Source organism: Andrena cerasifolii, chromosome 7 (assembly GCF_050908995.1).
Source record: "Andrena cerasifolii isolate SP2316 chromosome 7, iyAndCera1_principal, whole genome shotgun sequence".
Taxonomy (NCBI): domain Eukaryota; kingdom Metazoa; phylum Arthropoda; class Insecta; order Hymenoptera; family Andrenidae; genus Andrena; species Andrena cerasifolii.
In genome coordinates this window covers 8726632-8745996 of record NC_135124.1, presented here as the reverse complement: position 1 = coordinate 8745996, position 19365 = coordinate 8726632, and the positions used below count along the sequence as shown (strand labels likewise).

Sequence of the window (19365 nt, the reverse complement as noted above, 5' to 3'; positions counted from 1 at the left end):
AAGGTAGATAGCTACTGTTGTCGGACCATTGTCTCGATCGTGGTTATCAAACATTAATATTAAATTGCGAGGCAATAAATGGCTTAGATTGTAATACAGACAACTCTTCGTCGTAGGAAATCTTTTTATCGATGCAAAGATTCATATCACTTTGTCCATCTAGTTGCAAATATGTTAATCTCCATTTCTATAGGGTTAAAAGAATGATTTCTATACATTGCGGAAGGAAAGGGGACTTCTTTTAAAATGCCGCGGGAGAATGAAGTGTTTTCCTTGTATTGGGTTTAGAACGGGAAAAATCGTCGATATCGTGGATAGCTCACTTGCATGAATCAGTCAACCAGTAAATGAAAGGACCTGACTCGTATTCTTGTTCAGTAACTCGATCCACGGATTCTTTTTCCTCGCGAAACAGTACGGTGAACGTGCCCGAATTTTATGCTCAAGTGGTTCTGTACCGATACATGCTTGAAAAAGAGCAACAACACTGGGATTCTTTTCTAAGAAACTATTGGTTTTTATTGGTCCCATTTGTTTTTGCTTCAAAGTACAAATATTGACGTGTCTCAACTGAAATTATGTAGAAAAATTGGAAAGGTTTTAACACAATATTAATTGGTAATGAAAATCTTAATTGGAACTTTAGTTTACTGCTCCTTTAAGCGATTTATCCTGAAAAGTTTCAAAAAAAGGTAAAATTCGCTTCAAGTAATGCTTCAATACCGCGTTTCATGTTTTAGTCTGAGAATAATTTAGCCAGTATATGTTTGCAGTAGTTTGCACCCCTGTGTAGTTTAGTATTCACTGTAATTTAGTTAAAACCAATTTCGATCATCCTGGACTGTCATGTTCCTCATCCTGACCTTAATACCTATCAAATATAATATGATCCGCCCTTAAGGTCATACCACAAAAATTGTTTATGACATGGAAAAGTAGTGCTAATTTTTTTACATATGCATAATCTGCGCGTTGCATGGAATTTTTTTTTAAAGGAACCATATGTCGCAAACGAACCGTTTCGTCAGGCGAAATTGGTAAAGATTTCGCAACGATTTGATATTGTGTAGTGCCCAAATGGTGGGGCCTGGAGAGTGGTGCACGCACCCCTAAACAAACACAATGCAACGTTTGAAGGGACAGGAGACCGACCAAGATGCATTGACATAACTAGGCCCAAATCAGTGTAGCTGAAATTCAGGTGCGTTGTGTATGCCAGGCTATGTCTTTAGAATACCGTTTGAAGCTGCTGATAACCAGGTCCATCGCGCTTGAGGGAACGATACATTTAAAGGGAAAGGAGGGGCAAGAAAAAATATCAGTTGTATATGGCAGGGTAAATTTTCCGAATTAGGAGCTGCCCCCTTTTGCCCAAACTACTTATGATTTTCTGGTTTCCTTGAAATGTACAGGTGCGACTGTATAAAATCCCTGATCAGTAGGGTGGTCCAAAGTTGCCCATATCATTTCCTCCAGTTTACCACGAGAAATCTCTAAAGCATCACCGTCACTTCGCCCGCGAAACCTCGCTCAGCGAACAGCATTATTCCCCGATAAGATAAAAACTCAGCTGCAAGTTTCACAGAAATATCGCCAATACGTCACCGGTCGATCAGTTTGATGGAAGTCTTTACGAGCGTCCGATCGGGAACAATATTGACCCGCGCCGTGTCGTTCGTGGAAACCACGTTTCGCATGTCGTTGTAAATCAACGCAATAAAATCCTCCATGTCGCGCGGCGCTCGAATTTTGATCAGTGATATTTTCGACGTGGGCACGTATATCAAGAAACTCGATCAACGACGCCGATTAATTAATCGATTGACAGTTGTCGGACGAAAGCGACGAGAAAGAGCTGTCGCGTACAAAGGACAACGTTAGCTCTTTAGAGCGATTCGTGACTCACCATGATTTCTATACGCTAGTGAATAAGTTTCGTTAAGACGAATTGAATTTCGAATTTCCAACGAAAAGAAAGTGGTTATAGATTTGCATCTCGTGGGGGAACCTCAAATAAGCACTTTAGCAACTTCGAGTGATGCAAACGCCACACAGCCAAAGTAAGCTGTGCGGCATAGGCACCCTCCTCTACTCTGCCGTTGTTGCCATATGGTAACACTGCTTTCTGTGGCACGCACCATGTAAAAAGAATACGGCAAGTAGGGAGGGATAAGTACCAGTAAGGAGCCTCGTCGTGTGTCATAAAATGTGCTTTTCACGACTTGACGCGCTCATGCTCTTTTACCGAGGTCCAAAAATATGATTGCTACTAAGTTCCCAATACAGCTCAGCAACGAAGGCCGAGCGACGCACTTGGTAATTCCGTTTGTCTGAAAACTCGATATTACGATGCGGTCTTGAATTCCAATTGAAACATTTGATTCGTCTTGATGTAACTTTTCCCACATTCATATACGGCAATCGTGACACACGTTTTGACAGTAAATCACTCTGCGGACTGAACATCGTGCTTCCTTGCACAAGCTCCAGAGATCGGGGGTATCAAAATGGTAAACAGTAAGGAGGAGGAATTAACGAGAAGATTCGCGTGCTCGCAATAATGTTCCCGTTAATCTTAACAGGCATCGTAAATTTGATAAGAGGTGGAATCACAAAGCACGGTCGCTGCCCTATCGAGCTGAACGCGCCCGGGGTTCCCCGCCGTACGTTTCGAGATTACCGAATCGTCCGATAGAGACGAGACGATCTCGATCTGTCGCGGTCGTCCAGCATTTTATTGCGCACTCCGGCAATAAATGGTGGACACCGAATAGAGGCGACGATATTGAAAACGAAAGGGGATCAATGAGATCGCGGGATCTCAATCTGCGACCCATACTTTCAGGGGGGCATCGGTTCACCGCGAACGACTGCTTAGCGTGATCGAAAATCCGTCAACTATTGACGTCTGTAAACGCATCGGTGCCATATGTTAGCGTGCACCAGCCGCTGCTCTATTCCCGCAAAAATCGGCTAATAAAAAGGCAACTCGTCGACCTTCGATATAGTCTATGCCTCCGTGGCGATTGGCTCTCGCTCTCTTTCTTTCCCTCCTTCTCCCTCCTCGCCATTCTCTCCCCCTGCCCCTGCTCTGTCTCGCTCTCTCTCTCTCTCCCTCTCTCCGTTCCTCTCTCCGCCTCTCCCGTTCGGCCTCTCCTCCTCTCCCTTTCTGTCCCGCCGGCTGGTGTGCGTCGCCAGTGTGCACCGTTGCCAACTTTCACGTATCATAATACACAGTGAAAGAATGTGGTTTCCCTTTCAAATTACAAAATACGGTGCGAGCGCATTGCGCGCCGCACACTTCCTTCGAGTATTCGGTGGTTTCTCTCTGCTGCCTTGTTTTCGTCGGAATTCAAGCGTCCGCTGGTTCTCGACCTTGGAAATGAAGCCTTCTCCAGCCGTCACACCGCGTTCGATGCTTGCAAGCGCGTTCGAACGATCCACTGTCCGAATAGCTCCAACTGGCACACCGCTGCGTCTCCGAGGGATCCTGCTACGCTACGCTACGAACGGATAGCTCGCTCGCGATCGTTAGTGCTCCTCAAAGCCCGTACGCTTATCATCGTTACGTCAGAACGTTATTCATTATTCAGCCGCGCGAGTTATTTCCGCATAAATTACGCGGAGACCCCCCGCCGGGGCGGGGCTCCCATGGCGTCGTGTAATCGCCCTGGGTGCTGTCCCGATTGAGGTCGTAAAATCGCGTTCTAGCGACGAGCCCCGGTCTCGCCTTCTCCAAGGATACGAGCGGCCCGGTGCAACACCTGAGACCCGGAGCCTTGATTAAGATATTACGTTGCCACGCATGGTCCACACGATCGAGTGCTTGATTTTACTGCTAAAGACAGACTTGACCCAGATATCCCGTAAAAACCGGCGGACACGTCCGTTCTAATTGCGAATATCGATTCGACGGAGCTACTTGTTGCCGCGTTCACGCCGTAACGCCGCGATTTGTATCATCTTTCGTACTATTAATTTGACAGGGGAAGCGCTTACGTGCCTGCCGGATTTGGGTCAGGGACACGGGTTCTGCGCCGCCGACGCGGACAATAAAAGCTGCGCCCGGAGCTCCTCTGCTCTCCGAAGGTAACTGAGAAACACCTAAACAGGAATCCGATACGATCGATGCCAGAGGAGAGGTACTCGGGCGCTGTACTACATACAGCACATTCGATTCGTAGCCGCATGACTCCGATTAGTGGTCGACTTCACATGGTCGGTCCTTTTTCCTTCGCGAACATTTCTACACTGTTTCGTGAACACGGGTTAGGGCACTGCCACGCCGCAGGTTCCTGTCCACACTTCTACTTCCCAAAGAAATTTACGAGATATGTAACCGAGCAAAGTCCTGTGTTTTAAGCAGGATGGCGTTTCAAGCTTACTTTTGCTTATATTGCCCAACGAACTATAGTCCCATTTTTTTGATAACTCCTCTCTCCTTTGGGTCCCAGCAGCAGCAGCGCACCGGGAGAAAGGTGGTCTCCCATCTTTCCCAAGTACACCGCCCCGTGATGCTTAACTTCGGTGGTCTAACGAGAACTAGTGTTTTCCATCACGGCTACGGTCGCTGGTCCAAGCAAAGTCGAAACATATTATTGAAAATGCATTTTCGCGAGCAATTCGAGGGCACGTAGCGCGACGCTATTTAGCCCTCTAAAAAATAGACGGCCCGCCTGTCGTCGACGAAATAGTGAAAATCAGCCTTTACTTATGCTACAGGAATAGTAACACGAACGAACGCGAGCAGTAGAAGTTTATTTATTCAACGGTAACGATACATCGTAGAGCGAACAAAGGAACTTGATCTTGAGATTACATTTCTTTGGTGGCGCTGCGGAGCATCCGAAGTTTCGTTCTGCGCGAAACGTTTCATTGATGGTCAGAGGGAATCTACCGAGTCGGCAAACCCGAAGCGCGAGTGGTTTTTGCGAAAGGCGCGGGTAGCGTCTTACGAATGCAGAACAGCGATAAAGATGTCTCTGGACCAATCGGCCAGGATGCAATGCGGCGATGGTACGTCAGGAATTCCAGAAATCAATGTCGTATCCAGCGTGCATTGCCCGTGGGTGGTGTCCGTGCAGGCAACAAGTTTCTGTCGTACTCCACCGCGCTCGTAAGGAGAATATCCCAGGCACAATTTCAATAGTTTAGGATGTTTCTGACAGCCGCGAAGCATCGCCACTTATCGGGTAGGTAGAACGGTTCGAACACGTGTGGAAAAGGACAGTCCCAGCCTGTCACCCTTTGTATCGGCGCCTCCAAATGCAAAAAGCATGACTCCTGTTTTGAAAATGGTTTTATTAATTGCTTCGCTATAGTTCAGTGCCTGGTGAATTTTTTTGTACAGTACGCACTCGTTATAAGCCCGACGAACGGGGCTGGCGGCGGGCTTATAGCGAGTTGTGGACACTATTCCGTGCGTTAAAAGGCGCGAGTGAGGAAACCCAAGAGGGAGACTCTTTCGCTTGTTCTCGGGTCTCTCATTCTCGTCCGAAGGATTCCAGGAAATGCTGGGGATAGTCGCCGGGCGTACAACGCATGGTAGAAACGAGCTTATAACGAGTGCGTACTGTATTAGGTCATCACGTAAATAGTGTCAATATTTTCGGTACGTATGCTGGGTGAGAATAAACAACCAATCAAAGATACATATTTGGCTTTTACTAAGTTTTCCTAAGATTCCTATTCCCCTTTATGAAATTCTTTGGCTCTGTTTGAAATATTTCTTCAATTCTCGGTGTCAAAGAAATTCACTCCTTTCCATGTAATTCACAGTAAACAATAGAAAGCAAATCATTGCCACAATCGAAAATTTCTTCTAATTCTGACAATGTTAATTATTATACATGTACAACGTCTTACCAAACAATTCCCTTTCGATTTAACTAGTGCATATTAACTACGTGCAAGCCCTAAAACGTCTTTTAACACTTTGAAAATGTATTATTTCTGATAATTGAAAAAGCAGTGTGCACCTAACAAAACTACATAGTTATGTGCGACCCATGAATGTGGACTCCAGAGGTCATTTTAATATCAGTGTGTCATATTGAGCGATAGCCCCTTTTAAGATGGAATTATTAAATGCTTATCTGAATTATAAATTATTTAACCATGCAGTATGCCTGCTGATTTAGCGCTAGGATTAGAGTTTTGCAAGGTATAAGTTTGTACATCTGAACAAGCTGAAGCGTATCGAACCGTCACGAAGTGCGCAGTGACGTAACAGGAACGCGCGTAATGATATCCTGCCACATGCCAACGATGCATCGAACATGCATACCTATAATGCATTTTGGGCAGGGAGCGCTTGTGTACGCGCTACGTGTAAATAATTTCGTAACTGGAATACTTAAAATCACATTTGACCATTAGACATGCCAACGCGTGGATAGTAGGAGTAAATTATCGCGAAGCATGCTTCAACTACGTCCAGTTATTTCACATTACTATATAGACATGGTTTCAACGATATCCTACTTTTAGTAACATTGTTTCCCGAATAAATGCTTCCCCATTTAAATAAATCGACTTTAAAAACGTGGATACTAATCAATTTTACTAAATTAAATTATTGCTCCAACACTAATGACATATAAAGGATTCTTCTATTTCCTTCCATCAAGATCTGCAATGTGAAAAATAACTGAAGTACATCCGATGGCTTCAAAATTTTAATTAAAACAAATTAAAAAGAAATCTTTTAAATCTTTTTGTATAATATAAGAGTAGATTAATAAATACCGAAAAAAATTATTGCATTACATGTTGTATCTACGCAGAAATTTTTTTTTTAAAAAGAGCTTAATTTTTCAAACCGTCACAGTGGACTGACCCCTTAATTTGAAAATAATATATTGCATGCTTAAAGGGAGGTTCCAGTCCAAAAATCGATATGTAGAAGTTTTCCTTCAATTAATTCCTAAGATCCCCTATTTTATGGCCTCTAAACTGGAACAACCCTTAACGATCGATTAATTATATTGACCATAGAAATCATTATAGTTATTTTAATAAAGGCGATTGCCTGATTCTTAAATGAGTTATGATTTACAAACAATCATTTACAATTATATAAAATCCTTATTACTTGAACCTTGTCAGGTGAATCAAAACTGCTAAGTACATACTTAGTGAATTAATACTTTGCGTGGTGCAATGTTTTGAAAAATGCCCCTTCAAGTTGTTCTGGACTTTACGAGCGATCACTGCCGCCGAGAAAGTTTTACTTAACTCGTCCCGAGCAAACATTGGGGGGCGCTCGAACAATACTTTCGATACGCTCCAGAAAATACGAACGTGAAAATTCGCCCAAAACACAGTGTTAAAGTAACTCAGGAAACACATCCGAAAGTAGTTACAAGTAAAAAAAAACCCAACGTACTGTTTGTCAATGGGACCATCGTAATAGCTAACTCGAATCAGTTCAAAGCCGAAACTTAAACCGAAACAATTGCCTTTACCTGAATGGTCGAGACGATTTCAGCTCCGAATCCACTCGTTAGCGGCGCCTCATGTGCGACCAGCACGCGTCCTGTTTTCTTCGCCGACTGCAACGTAACGTACGATTAAAACGCTGCCATAATCAGACAGTACTTTGCAAATCACTCTTACATGAATCACGTATTATGCATCTCTAATACTTTTGAAATTATCAATCCACTTTATGAACCACGCGATTGCACACTAAGTGCTTAAACGTCTGATTGGCAGACACGTCATAAAAGTTAACTTCCCAGAAGAACAGTATCCCCGGTGACTCTGACTATTTTTCTCATTTAATCAGATAATCTGTGCCTTCGACGAGAATTATGGAAAGCGATTATGAAGTTAACTACCCATGTATTTTATAGCCGGAGAATAATTAGCGATCACCATTAAGTTGTACGATTTGGATGATTGAGGCAGGAATAGCATTGGACGTGTCACGTAGAAAAGCGACGTTCAATCCTCTAACACGTGTCACAAAGGGTAATTCGTTGGACAAACGGTCCGCTCCACGGATCAATTCGTGAATGATTTATGCCCCGTCCCATGCGGACTGGCATAATAATAATTTACATACAGCCCGACGCTAAGCGAAGCATTAATATAGCGGCTGTACGAATCGTTTCGCGGCGACCAAGCGGATCCACGAGCCACGATCGACGTTAGGGATCGAGCGACGGTGGCCTGTAATTAAGACACGTAGGCGCACCTGCGCCTGTGTCCCGTTGTAAATCATTAGAAAACGGTAACTCGATAGTAGGTACGCATGGCTTGCGCGGTGCGTTACAGGTTTCTGTGACATTTCAGATTTCAGCTGACCTTCCCCTGCAACTTTCAGAAGTTACGGTCACCTGCTATCGTTCACCCTCTCCCGAACTCATTGATCCATCGATGTTCAACGTGATCACTGAATAACTGTGACCAGCAACGAGTAACGACGCACGAGGGAGTAAGGTAGAAAAGGTTAAAATATTTTCTTGCGTATTATTGCAGTATATTATTCATACTTCAAGATTCAACGTTCTGCGAATGTCAGATCAATTTATGATGATGCTTAAAACGATAATCTTTAAGTTTCTTGCGACTCGAATATATGTTGTTTTTTTTTTTAAACACGTGCAAATTTACTGAATTGTTTTTGCCTGAATCCCTTTAGGCTTACTTCTAGTTGATATTTAAACGGCGATGGTGGTGTCTTCCGGAACGCAAGAATGTTACAAGGATTTGTAAAATAGATTAACTTGTAAAAATAAATTCGCAGAAAACCGTTTTGTACGCGAAGGTCCATGTAGTTAGTGTCCACGATATTTTACGATCTTTATTGCCCCTGTTTCCTTCAAACTCGCGACATAAAAACTTATCACTGGTATTAGACAAAATAATTAAAATATTCTACAATATTAATATCAGTGCTATGAAATATCGCATTCCCAGCTGTTCAATTCTTTCTGATAGACACTGCGCCGAAGAATATATCGCAAGCACCAGACAATAGAAATGAAAATGAACGTCAGACAGATTTGAAATGTTAAATCAAATTTTAAGTACAAAATTGAGGGGCCCAGTGGAAAACATCCTCGTGCCACCGTTTTATGATTTTAGAGGAAAGCAAGTTGAAGGAGAAATTTTTTTCATAGGGAATGCGGTACGAAATTCTAATTATTTTCTACTTGAATTGGACGATAAATGCCAGCTATTATCTGAAAAATTAATTTTATTAGGTCGCCTGTCCCAAAGCAGCCGAATAACACGGGGCCTTTTTCCACTACGCATTTGTTTTTTCTCAGCAAGAAGAAAATTTAATACTATTCTGCTCGGCGAAACGTAGGTACGTGCTATTATATTAGAACAGTGGTGCACAGGGAGCCGTTTTAGCGCCTAGCTGCGAGCAACCCGCCTGTCCCGTTGCTAAGTTTAGAATCGGTGAGGCGAACTGCAGTAGTGTATATAGCTGGGTTCAAGCCATACCGTATGCACGTACACTACTGCAGTTCGCCTCAGCGATTCTACTTAGCAACGGGACAGGCGGGTTGCTCGCAGCTAGGCGCTAAAACGGCTCCCTGTGCACCACTGTATTAGGACGAGGTGGAATTAAACTACATCGCAGGAACGAATTAATGTTACCCACAAAAGAACGAAAATTTACGCAGACGTGGCATGTACCTGTTTTCTACAGGACCCCTACAATTTTTAACGTCTACCTGTCCAATTTTCTCCGATGGCCACTGAAGTCACTGCACCAGCTCTACGGTCGCTAATGACGGACGCCTCGGAGGCTGCCTCGCTCTAAGAGTCTAACTAGTCATGCGCTATCTCATAATCATCGTTTTTCAAGACCAAGCTATTTCGCAAGCTGCCTGCTTTCAAGATCCCTCGGACAGTTCCCAGAGATCGCGAGGGAACTTTCCGCTGGACGGGCAGTTCTGCCTCGCGAGAGTCGGCGACGTTCGGCGAGCATCATCGACCGGGGGAATCTGTGAATGTATCGAAATTGCGCGGAACGGGTTTCCAATTACGCTCGCCTCTCTGCTAGGACGCGCGCGGGCACGTATGCATGTATAATAACGAGCCGCGAGTGCATACCGTCCAATCGGCATATCATTAAGCGGCTAAAGATCGATTAGCATAAATCAGCGCGATATTAGTGTCCGCGGCAATCCGCGGTACCGTAATTCGGCCGAGTGAATGTTGGTTTCATTTACTTTTCGTATCGTTACCGCCACGACAACGGCCCCTGGCATTTAGCTAGGGCGGAGGGGGGAAAGGGGTGGGGAGATTAAGAGAATAGTTTATATTATACTGGGATTACTGGGGAAACTAGAAATTATTCTAGTCGAAACTAGACTCGCATCTGCGCGGACGAGAGAGAGAGAGAGAGAGAGAAACATAGACAGAGGTTTAATGACCCGCTAATTAAAGAGGGGAAGTAATAAAAGCGCGACGATCGAGGCGGATTATCCATGTTACCGTCGATTTCGCAAATAAAAAAAAAAATGGGCATGCACCGTTTATCTGCATTTCGTAATTATTCTGCAACGCTCGGGAATACTTAGCTTTTTCCACGAATTTCGAAAGTCTGCAGCGGCGTTTTGAAACTCGGTGGAAAAGAAAGCCGCCCGGTGCACTTACGAACTCGTTAAAAAATGAATCGCTAACCTTTTTCGTTAGAATACGTTTCTGCAATCGCGTTATTTCGCAAGTGCGGCGTATGTTCAAATAGTTACATTGTGGGATTGTTTGTGGGGGTGAATTTTTTAAGTCAGTGGGATATTATTAATGCGGTGAGTGGGGAAGGCGAGTTAACTCGTTGCTTGAAAGTTTCTCTGCACGGGGCAGGGCGGGTTAATTCGGCGTGGGAATTTAGTAGGTAATTACATTCGGGCTGAAACAGTAAATACAGTTATTAGATCGTGCGTAGTGCTCGCTGTGAATGAAATCGGTTCATTCGTGTTCCACCGTTTTTTTTTTTAAATATACTGGGGGCGTTTCTGGTCAAAGAATGACCCAGTTAACGAGCTAGGAAGGTCATAAAGCAGGGTGCCTTCTCGAGCGGTTCTATCAGTCTTTTATAGGAATTGAAATCATGCCTTAGAAGGTGACGGCAGTTATTATTACTGGTATGAAAATTTCTGCCACAACTATTAAACCCGTCGAAGTTACTGGCACGCAACACCTGATTGACCCCAGGCCATGAAGTAACCTCACCGTTATGTCACGAGCAAATTATAGCTTTCATTCGAACACCAGCAACATTGGCTAGTTTATCCATTAACATTACTTGCTTTAAATATTCTTCTGGGGAAAGTATTCAAGGAATTCAGTTACACTTTGTGGTATTTCCGTTCTGAAATTAATCTATTACCATCAGGAGCGGATTTGTGCGTAGGTTAAGGTTACACGCTTCTCGTGTAACAGCCTCCGAAATTTATGAATTTTTTTTTTAAAATCTATTGTTAATATTGTATTAAACTCTTTTGGGATATGAGGAGGCATCTTTAAACTTGTGGAATTCTTTTCTTTTGATGTCGATCCCTTTTATTATTTGTTAATTATTGTGGAATCGTGATAATCAGTCATCTGATAGCAAAAAGAAGGAAATTTTCTTAAAGTTGAATAATGTACGCTTAAACTGGACCTAAAATCTTAATTTTAGATTTTATTTATCATACTTTCTTTGTCGATATAAAGAATAATATGAAAAAATTGTATAAGGAAATACTTACTTTTTCTTTCAAACTCTCAATTTTTAATTTCTTCTTTAAAGTGGACCAATCCTAGCGTAAACTATTTAACTTTAAGAAATTTCTATTTTTTTTACAATCAGATGACTGTGATAGGTGATATACATCCCGCCGAAAGGAGTTACATCGTCGAAGAGGTGGACAAGATTCCAGATAAATTAATAAATAATAGAATAAATAATAAGATGGATCAATTACTTTTGGGGCTGTTAGACGAGAATTCCCCCATAAGTAGGCTTAGAGCGGCAAATTTTGGGCGAGAGAAATTAGAAAAGCTCTAACCACAGAGGCTTGAGACAGCTTTAAAAACAATTAACATTTTTCACGTACCAAATTATCAATAACTCATGTGTGAGTTGTCAAATTGAATTAATTTTAAAATTGTCTCGACTCTTTTAAATTAAATACCTGCGAAAAAAATTCGCGGCAATGTAAAAAAACCCGCTTCCTGAGTATCATCCCCCTTTACGGATGAATTTTCGATAACACTTAAACTCTGGTAATAACGATAGCCATTCTAAGCATTTAACACATGCAAACTAATATCTACTTACACATTACCTAAGCTTCGGAACTGAAATAAAATTGTCTCCGCATGGATGAATAAAATTAATTCTACAATTAAAATACTGCACCCATGTTCCCCCTCTTTCCCCGTCCCCTCAAAGTCTTTCTCTTGTTTCGGGCGAAGGACACAACGTGCCCACGTAATACGCGCGAGCGTAGCCGCGCTTAAACGTAATATGCAGATGCAAACGATCCGGTTGCATTAACGCGTGAAAACGGGGCAAATGATAATGACGAAATTACCTTGCAAACGAGTTCCGCGTCCCAAGGTAGGATAGACACGAGGTCTATCACCTCGCAGGATACATTGAGCTTCTCCTGGACGAGATCGGCCACCTCCAGCAGTACGTGCACCTGAGTGCCCCAGCCCACGAGTGTCACCGCATCACCTACGAGCAGCGCAAATGTGTACACGCCACGCTCGTTTCACCTTACGCGCCGCACAGTGTCTCGCGATTACAGCTACGCTTGTGTGTCGCGGCTCTCTCCCCGGCTCCCGCCCCCTCGCGTATCCTGTTTCAGGACCGGTCGTCGCGTGTACTGCTCCGCCGATTGGATAATGAAAGGAGAATTACGACCGATAAATATTATATTCTGGAATGACCGAGCGAGTCGTTCTCGCACGAGGCACAAGCACGGCGGCATGATACCGTGCGCCCCGCGTTCGAATTATTAATAAGACCGACGAGGTAATCGACGAACCCAGCGGTGGAATCGCTTTATCGTTCCGTAAGGAATCAAATGCGGAAGGCCGAATGATACGGGGTCCCTGTTGAAGCGGGACGTGCCACCGTGCGCTGATGAAAGGGGTGACTTGAGGAAAGGGGTGCCGATTCTCGAGATGACCGCCTTGCAAAATTCGGAACTGTAGAGATAAACTCTGAAATTATAATTGAGGAAGCTTAGGAGCGACGGGGGAATACGAGCCAGTGGGTAATAAGAGCCAGTATAGTTTTAGCAATATTGTAAATCGGACGAAGACGTATTTCCGCTCGAAGGGATGCCTCCCCGCAATAATTATGCTGGGCATTTGTTTGTCTCGCTAATCGCGTTCGTACTGATGACAGAGAACGTTGTTTGTTACAGATGTTTTTTCTGTTATTTTTCGAAAATTTGCGTCGACATAGTAAATACAAAACCTTTGTCTATTATATTTTTTATTTAGGTTTAATTTGAATGATCCATAGATAAACTTTGTTGTGATAACTTCAATTTTGGGTTTATTTCAAATGCTATTCTGCTATTTTTACAGAAATAAAATAAGGGTCATAGGGGTAATTAGAGTCAAGTAGCTCCTTAAGTCAATTTACCCCACAAAGACTTTCAATAGTGACAGCTTTTTTTGCTAAAGATGCCAACTTGGAAAGGATTGGCACAGTTTGTGACACACCAAAGAAGTACTTAAAGACATGATTTTTGTAGCTAAGTGTGTCCACTCAATTAGAATTCGTTAAACATTAATCAAATCATTAAACTCGATTGTTGTACCGATTCTTATGGATCTCTAATAATTGTTGTACTTTTAGTATTAGAAGAGAAGATTTCAATCTTGTTTTTGGCTAAATAATTTGTTTTTTGTTCTGTGTGAATACCTGCGGCCAATGTGGGCCAAAACTGTTTTCTATTCAGGAAAATGTTATAGTTTATTTTGAGTTGATAGCACCCGAAGAAGGCTGCTCTTATGTAATTGTTTATTAATTGTTTAAAAAATTGCCAGTGGTTATAATATATATTTCAAGTGATTGATTAAATATCTTGACTTTTCATTAACTGGCTCTTATTTCCCCCATCTCCCCTATCACCTTCGCGAACTCCGTGTCCCCGAAACTTCGAATGGCGCGGTGGAAAGGATCTTTATCTGAATTTCGAAATGCCGCGCGAATTGGAGGTAAAACCCGAACAACAACTCACGCGTGGAATCTCACGCAAAAGGACAATCTACGCATCGACTATAAAGATTCACGTTTAACAAGCGGTTATTTATGAAACCCTTGAGATCGAAGTGAGCAGTTATCGAATCGTTAACGCGGACGCGTATCGAATTATTTATACCCTTAATTAATCGGCGTCCAACGACGTTGTAAATTTCACATGCTAGCTACCGACGATGAATCGGCGAAAGCCTCGCGACCCTCGACAAAAGTCATTACTACCGCAAACGTGGAAAAAGGATTGATTTATGCGTGGAGGACGACCGGAGTTGCCGAGACAGCATTGTTATGCAGTTGCGAGGTGAAACTTATCCCGCCGGTCCAGTCAGTCTTCCTGCACGCCTACCTTCTCTCACGACCTCAGCTTTGCCGATCTCTATCGTGTAATGATCTTTCGGCACCTGGTCGATCGCCGTGCGGTACAGAATTTTCGGTTCAAACATGATGCAGGGATCCGGCTCGTCTATGCAGCTCAACAAAAGGCCTTTCGCCTGCTTCGCTCCGCGGGGCATAACGATCTGAAAAAGACGTTCGGTCACATTTCATTACTCTTTTCCACACTCGCGCAATCAACGATTACGCTCAGGAATTCGCGAACGGGCGACCTTTCCTTGTGTCGAACGTATGCGTGTCGAGGAGCAAGGAACACAGTTTGGGGCGCAAAGAAAATGCAATCCTCCCAATGACGTGATCGGTGCTCTTATATCGCAACATTGGGAACAATGCTTCGGGGGGTAATACGAACGCTCGCAGTGAAATTTCTTTATGATTTGAGGAGTTGAAGAGGTAAACGGTGCAAGTTCCCATCCTGCACTGCAAAGAATATTAGCTCAATATTTTGCCAGTTCTGGTTAGTAAAGACTATTGTCACCTAATTATTATTATTTTATGTACACGAGCGCATATCTCCTCAGCATGTTGTGTCAATATATGTATATAAAAACCATCGAATAAAAAGATTTATAAACAAAATTATAACCGACTTCAAAAAAATAAAAATGCAGTAAAAGGTAAAAAATAATTTTTTCCTAATTTAATCTACCACTGTCAATTTTTTTAAGTCGGCGCCAGATTTACACAGTGCAAATGAAGCGTCGACATAAAAATATTCACAGTCGTAGATTAAATAAGGGAAGAAGTTACTTTTTACATTTTAGTGCATTTTTATTTTTTTAAGTCGGTTTTAATTTTTTTTTTATTGAGAATCAGAGTTTCCATTGACGTGAGACATTTTATTCGAAGCTTACTGTAGAATGTAATTCCACGGTGTTTCATTCCAGACACCCTATAAGGTTTGGAAGAAACATTTTGCTAAACTTTAATGCGCTTCTCTTCGTTCTCACGAGCCTGCGTGAAACCTGGAAAATAAGCGGAACGACTTAGAAGAAATAACGAGGGATGTTTACGCTTCGGGTAGGAAAGTTTAAAGTTTGGTGAAAATAGCTACACGGGCTGGTTAATCTTATTATTGCCAATGAATAAACCCGTTGGTACGTTCCGTTGCGTTCCGTCTTTGTTTCCGCGACGGACACGCTGCATCGAAGAGCGCGGCGAGGAGCGAGCGATGTTTCAGCTTCAGGAAATGTCGACGCGACGTTGCGCGCCGCTGTCCGTGTAATCGGGTTGTATAGTGTCGGTGGTCGCGCGGCGGTGTAGGAGGAAAACTTTCTTCATGCATACGTAGAGTACATGTGTCGTACAATATTCATGGAATCTCTTCCAGAAAGTTAAAAGCCAATGACTATAGCTAACGCGTGCCGCCGCGCGCGTAGCATATCCTTGAGCATAGAAATTCGCTCGCGATGCTTACATAAGTCGGTAGTTCCCTTGGGTATATCTTCCGCCAGTTGATTTCGTGATCGTATACTTTAGAAGTGTATCGACGAGAATGATGTATCGAATGATAATCGCGAAATGTTAAAAAAAATTAACAAAAATAAATTAGGGAAGGGAGACTGCCTGAAGCGTAGACTGTCTGACCATACACAGGGCAGGTTCTACTTCAAATCGTATACCCTTCGATTACTGACTATATTATAGCGTAACGTTGTTTCCTCCGGTACGTGGTGATGCAGACATCTATTGGGGAATACAAAAAGTAATACAGAAAGTACATCATATCGACGTCAGATAAAAATGATATGTGAGAAATGCACGCTATTATAGACGAAGTATGGTCTGTGGTGATCGAGAAGGGCCCTGTGTAGGGGGCGACAGGCGCGGGGAGCATTATATGCATCCTTATTTTTATGCAAAATGAAGCTATTTTCAAAATTTGCTGACCTGAAACATCTGTCTATTACACCGTGGTCTATCCTATAATTCATCGATGCTTAAACGTAGAGAGCGCAACAAAATCCCTCTCCTTACGATGTGGTATTTCAGTTTTTGTAATAAACTTCCATAAGATGTTAGACCTGTTCCATACTTTGGTTGCGTAAATATCTAATTATCTGTACGTTATTGTTATTAAGGTAATTAATTATTCATGTATGTAATGAATCACGTCATCATTCTTACACACCTTTAAACCTGGCGTATGGGCGAAATAGGCTTCTGGCATTTGCGAATGATAAAGTCCACCATGCCCAACAGCTCCACAAGGCGTTCGAAGTGTCAATTTACCACAGTCGAATTCTCCTCCACTCCGATATCGAAACTTGGCGGCTTCGTTTACCAGCTGCCGATAACATTGCAGAAATTAGCTAAAATAGTGCTTTTATATTCAACTTACCATACGAAACACTACGTAGTTGCGAAAAATATCCCTATACTTGTATTTTTGAAGAAACGAGAAATAACTATTATTTGGTTGATCACGATTGAACACTATACCTGATCAAAAGCGGGAAATATGTAATCCGCGAATTGAATTTCTGCGATGGCTGTAACACCGGCTACAGCTAATCCGATTCCAAAGCCAGCGATTCCTTGCTCACAGAGAGGTGTGTTGAAAACGCGGTCTTGCCCGAACTCTTTTTGTAGGTTAAGCGTGCATCGAAAAACACCTCCGAACCCGACATCCTCACCAAATATCACTAAACAACAAAAATGATTATTTGCATACTAATTGGCTATCAACAGAGACACATAAATTACCATTCTGTTAATAGCACAATCTTCTGACAATACTACACCTCCATTCTGCACCATTCATGGGTGTCCGGAGGGGGGTGCAAAAGGGGTAGCTGCCCCGTCCGCGGATTTGGAGGAAAAATTTTTCAAAATTGATTTTCATTAAGTTTATACTAAAAAAGGGAATATTTCTAAATTTCGATTTAAAATTTTTAATTAGATTGGCACTATAAAATGGGTTAAAAAAGCAAGAGGGATATATGATACAGGCTGGTCCGTTGATAATATAATCTCGAAATGGCGATTTTTCATGAAATAATATGTCAAAATTAAAATCAGGAATTTTGAGTCGGGGCTTTGTTCTCGAAATAAATCATTTTTATTACACATTAATTATGCGTATAACTGGCTAAGGATTTATAAGATGCAAAAATGAATTGAAATTGTATCGCAATAACTTTTTCTTCAACTAGTATTTGTTTCCTTGAAAATCGGTTTTAAAAGTCAATCGAGTATGCCTGCATTTTAGTAAGTACCTTAATAATTGTACACATGTGCACCTCTATTAATTATACTTTTTAAAATATACGCAATACTTAATATCGTTTATGATAAACATGTTTCTCATTGAAGTAAGAGTAATCCATAAATATCGCGTATTGAGAAATAGCATGTGCTACTACTTAGTAGCTGACGCAGTATATACATGCATACATGTATGTATTACAATAATCACGTTATCGCCTTTCGATGATAAGATAAAAAATAGTTTGTGCTTTCGTCAGAACGTAACGGAGCCATTCGTAACGTTGTTACTTTTACTCTTCTGCAAAGTCTTAATAGATTTTTCAATTTCTTTAAGTAATTGTCGATTGAGTAACATACATAAGTATAATTTATATATCATCTATAATTACACAGTACTCAGTTGACAAGAAAATTGTTGCTACCTGCATCAGGGTCTCTCGCTAGCGCGATTCGTAGTCCACTATTTATAGCTTGATACATATTCATCGTTTCGGTCTCATCTGAAATAAAATGATTGATGTGAAGCCATTTATTCCTCTTTCCCGATCAATTTCTCCCGTTTACAATATTTTGCCACAAATTCCACGTGCCCGCATTCAACACAGATTAATAACCGATGCGCGGAAGTGTGCGTACGCATCTTTAACGCGCGCTGGCAGGCACTTAGAAAAGTCTGCTTCCTATTCGATTTTCTTATCCAAAATTCCTCCTCGTCAAGTTTGTTCGACACATTTTTAGTTCAATCGCGCCGTATAGCAATTAAAGAAACTCTTGCACTTACCGGCGGTGTCCGTGATTTTATCAGGATAATACGTGAAATGTATCTGTCTGGCATTTTCGCGTCGCACATATCTGGGATTGGAAACCAGAGTCACACGAGTGTTCAACAACCGCGTGCACAATTTACTGAGCACCATCGTGAATATGCGCTACTTGCAAGAGAGCGCGATGATAATGCGGGTGCGTTATCTCCTCCTCGTTATTTACATACAATATGGTATTTTTGAACGCGCGCGGCCCCGTACTCGACCCAACTCGAATTTCGTAAACAGCCTGGCTCGCGATACGAGCGCCTCTACAAGCGTAACAACAACGAGTTTCCATGCACTTGCTTATGCACACGCTCAGTGGCGGATTTAACAGGGCCACTGATGAGCAGCCCAAGGCCCCATCTCCAAATAAATTATAATTAGATCCAGGTATCCAACCACAATATTTTTTTCTGTACTACTACACTTACAAGGAGAATCTCCCGGATGTCCACCTTCGATTGCTTTGAATTTTGGATATATTTTAGAGAACCGAAAAATAAGATACACGTGTTTTTTTTATTGCGAACCGTTTTCATATTTAGGGGATGAAACCACCCCTCAAAGTTATAAGATTTTCAGGTGTTGGTCTCCGATTGCTTTGGTTTTTGGATATGTTTTAGAGGACCGAAAACTAAGATATACGTGTTTTTTTATTGCGAACCGTTTTAATATTTAGGGGGTGAAACCACCCCTCAAAGTTATAAGATTTTCAGGTGTTGG

The 19365-nt window shown here is 42.2% G+C and overlaps 1 protein-coding gene across 2 annotated transcripts; it reads right to left on the bottom strand.

Annotated features, from left to right (window-relative positions):
• Positions 1–4744: 4744 nt before the first annotated feature.
• Positions 4745–18979, bottom strand: Bckdhb (Branched chain keto acid dehydrogenase E1 subunit beta). Of its 2 annotated transcripts, XM_076817324.1 has the most exons (8): positions 18615–18977; positions 18256–18333; positions 17066–17268; positions 16755–16910; positions 14577–14748; positions 12543–12688; positions 7467–7553; positions 4745–5283 (listed from the first exon to the last, which is right to left on the bottom strand). In XM_076817324.1, exons 1-8 carry the CDS (start codon positions 18748–18750, stop codon positions 5143–5145), a joined length of 1119 nt encoding a protein of 372 aa, XP_076673439.1. In that variant the 5' UTR covers positions 18751–18977; the 3' UTR covers positions 4745–5142. The 2 variants fall into 2 exon arrangements, with proteins under 2 accessions (XP_076673439.1, XP_076673440.1); XM_076817325.1 differs by lacking the exon at positions 18256–18333 and having other exon boundaries at positions 18615–18979.
• Between the last annotated feature and the right edge of the window lie 386 nt (positions 18980–19365).

Bases quoted from the DNA above. Each gene is read 5' to 3' on its own strand.
- Bckdhb (XM_076817324.1), bottom strand. From the start codon at position 18,750: ATGGTGCTCAGTAAATTGTGCACGCGGTTGTTGAACACTCGTGTGACT. The intron at 17,269-18,255 runs GTAGCAACAATT...TTTGTTGTTTAG, and splicing joins AGCGAGAGACCCTGATGCAG to TGATATTTGGTGAGGATGTC. The intron at 12,689-14,576 runs GTAGGCGTGCAG...CGCTGCTCGTAG, and splicing joins AGCTGAGGTCGTGAGAGAAG to GTGATGCGGTGACACTCGTG.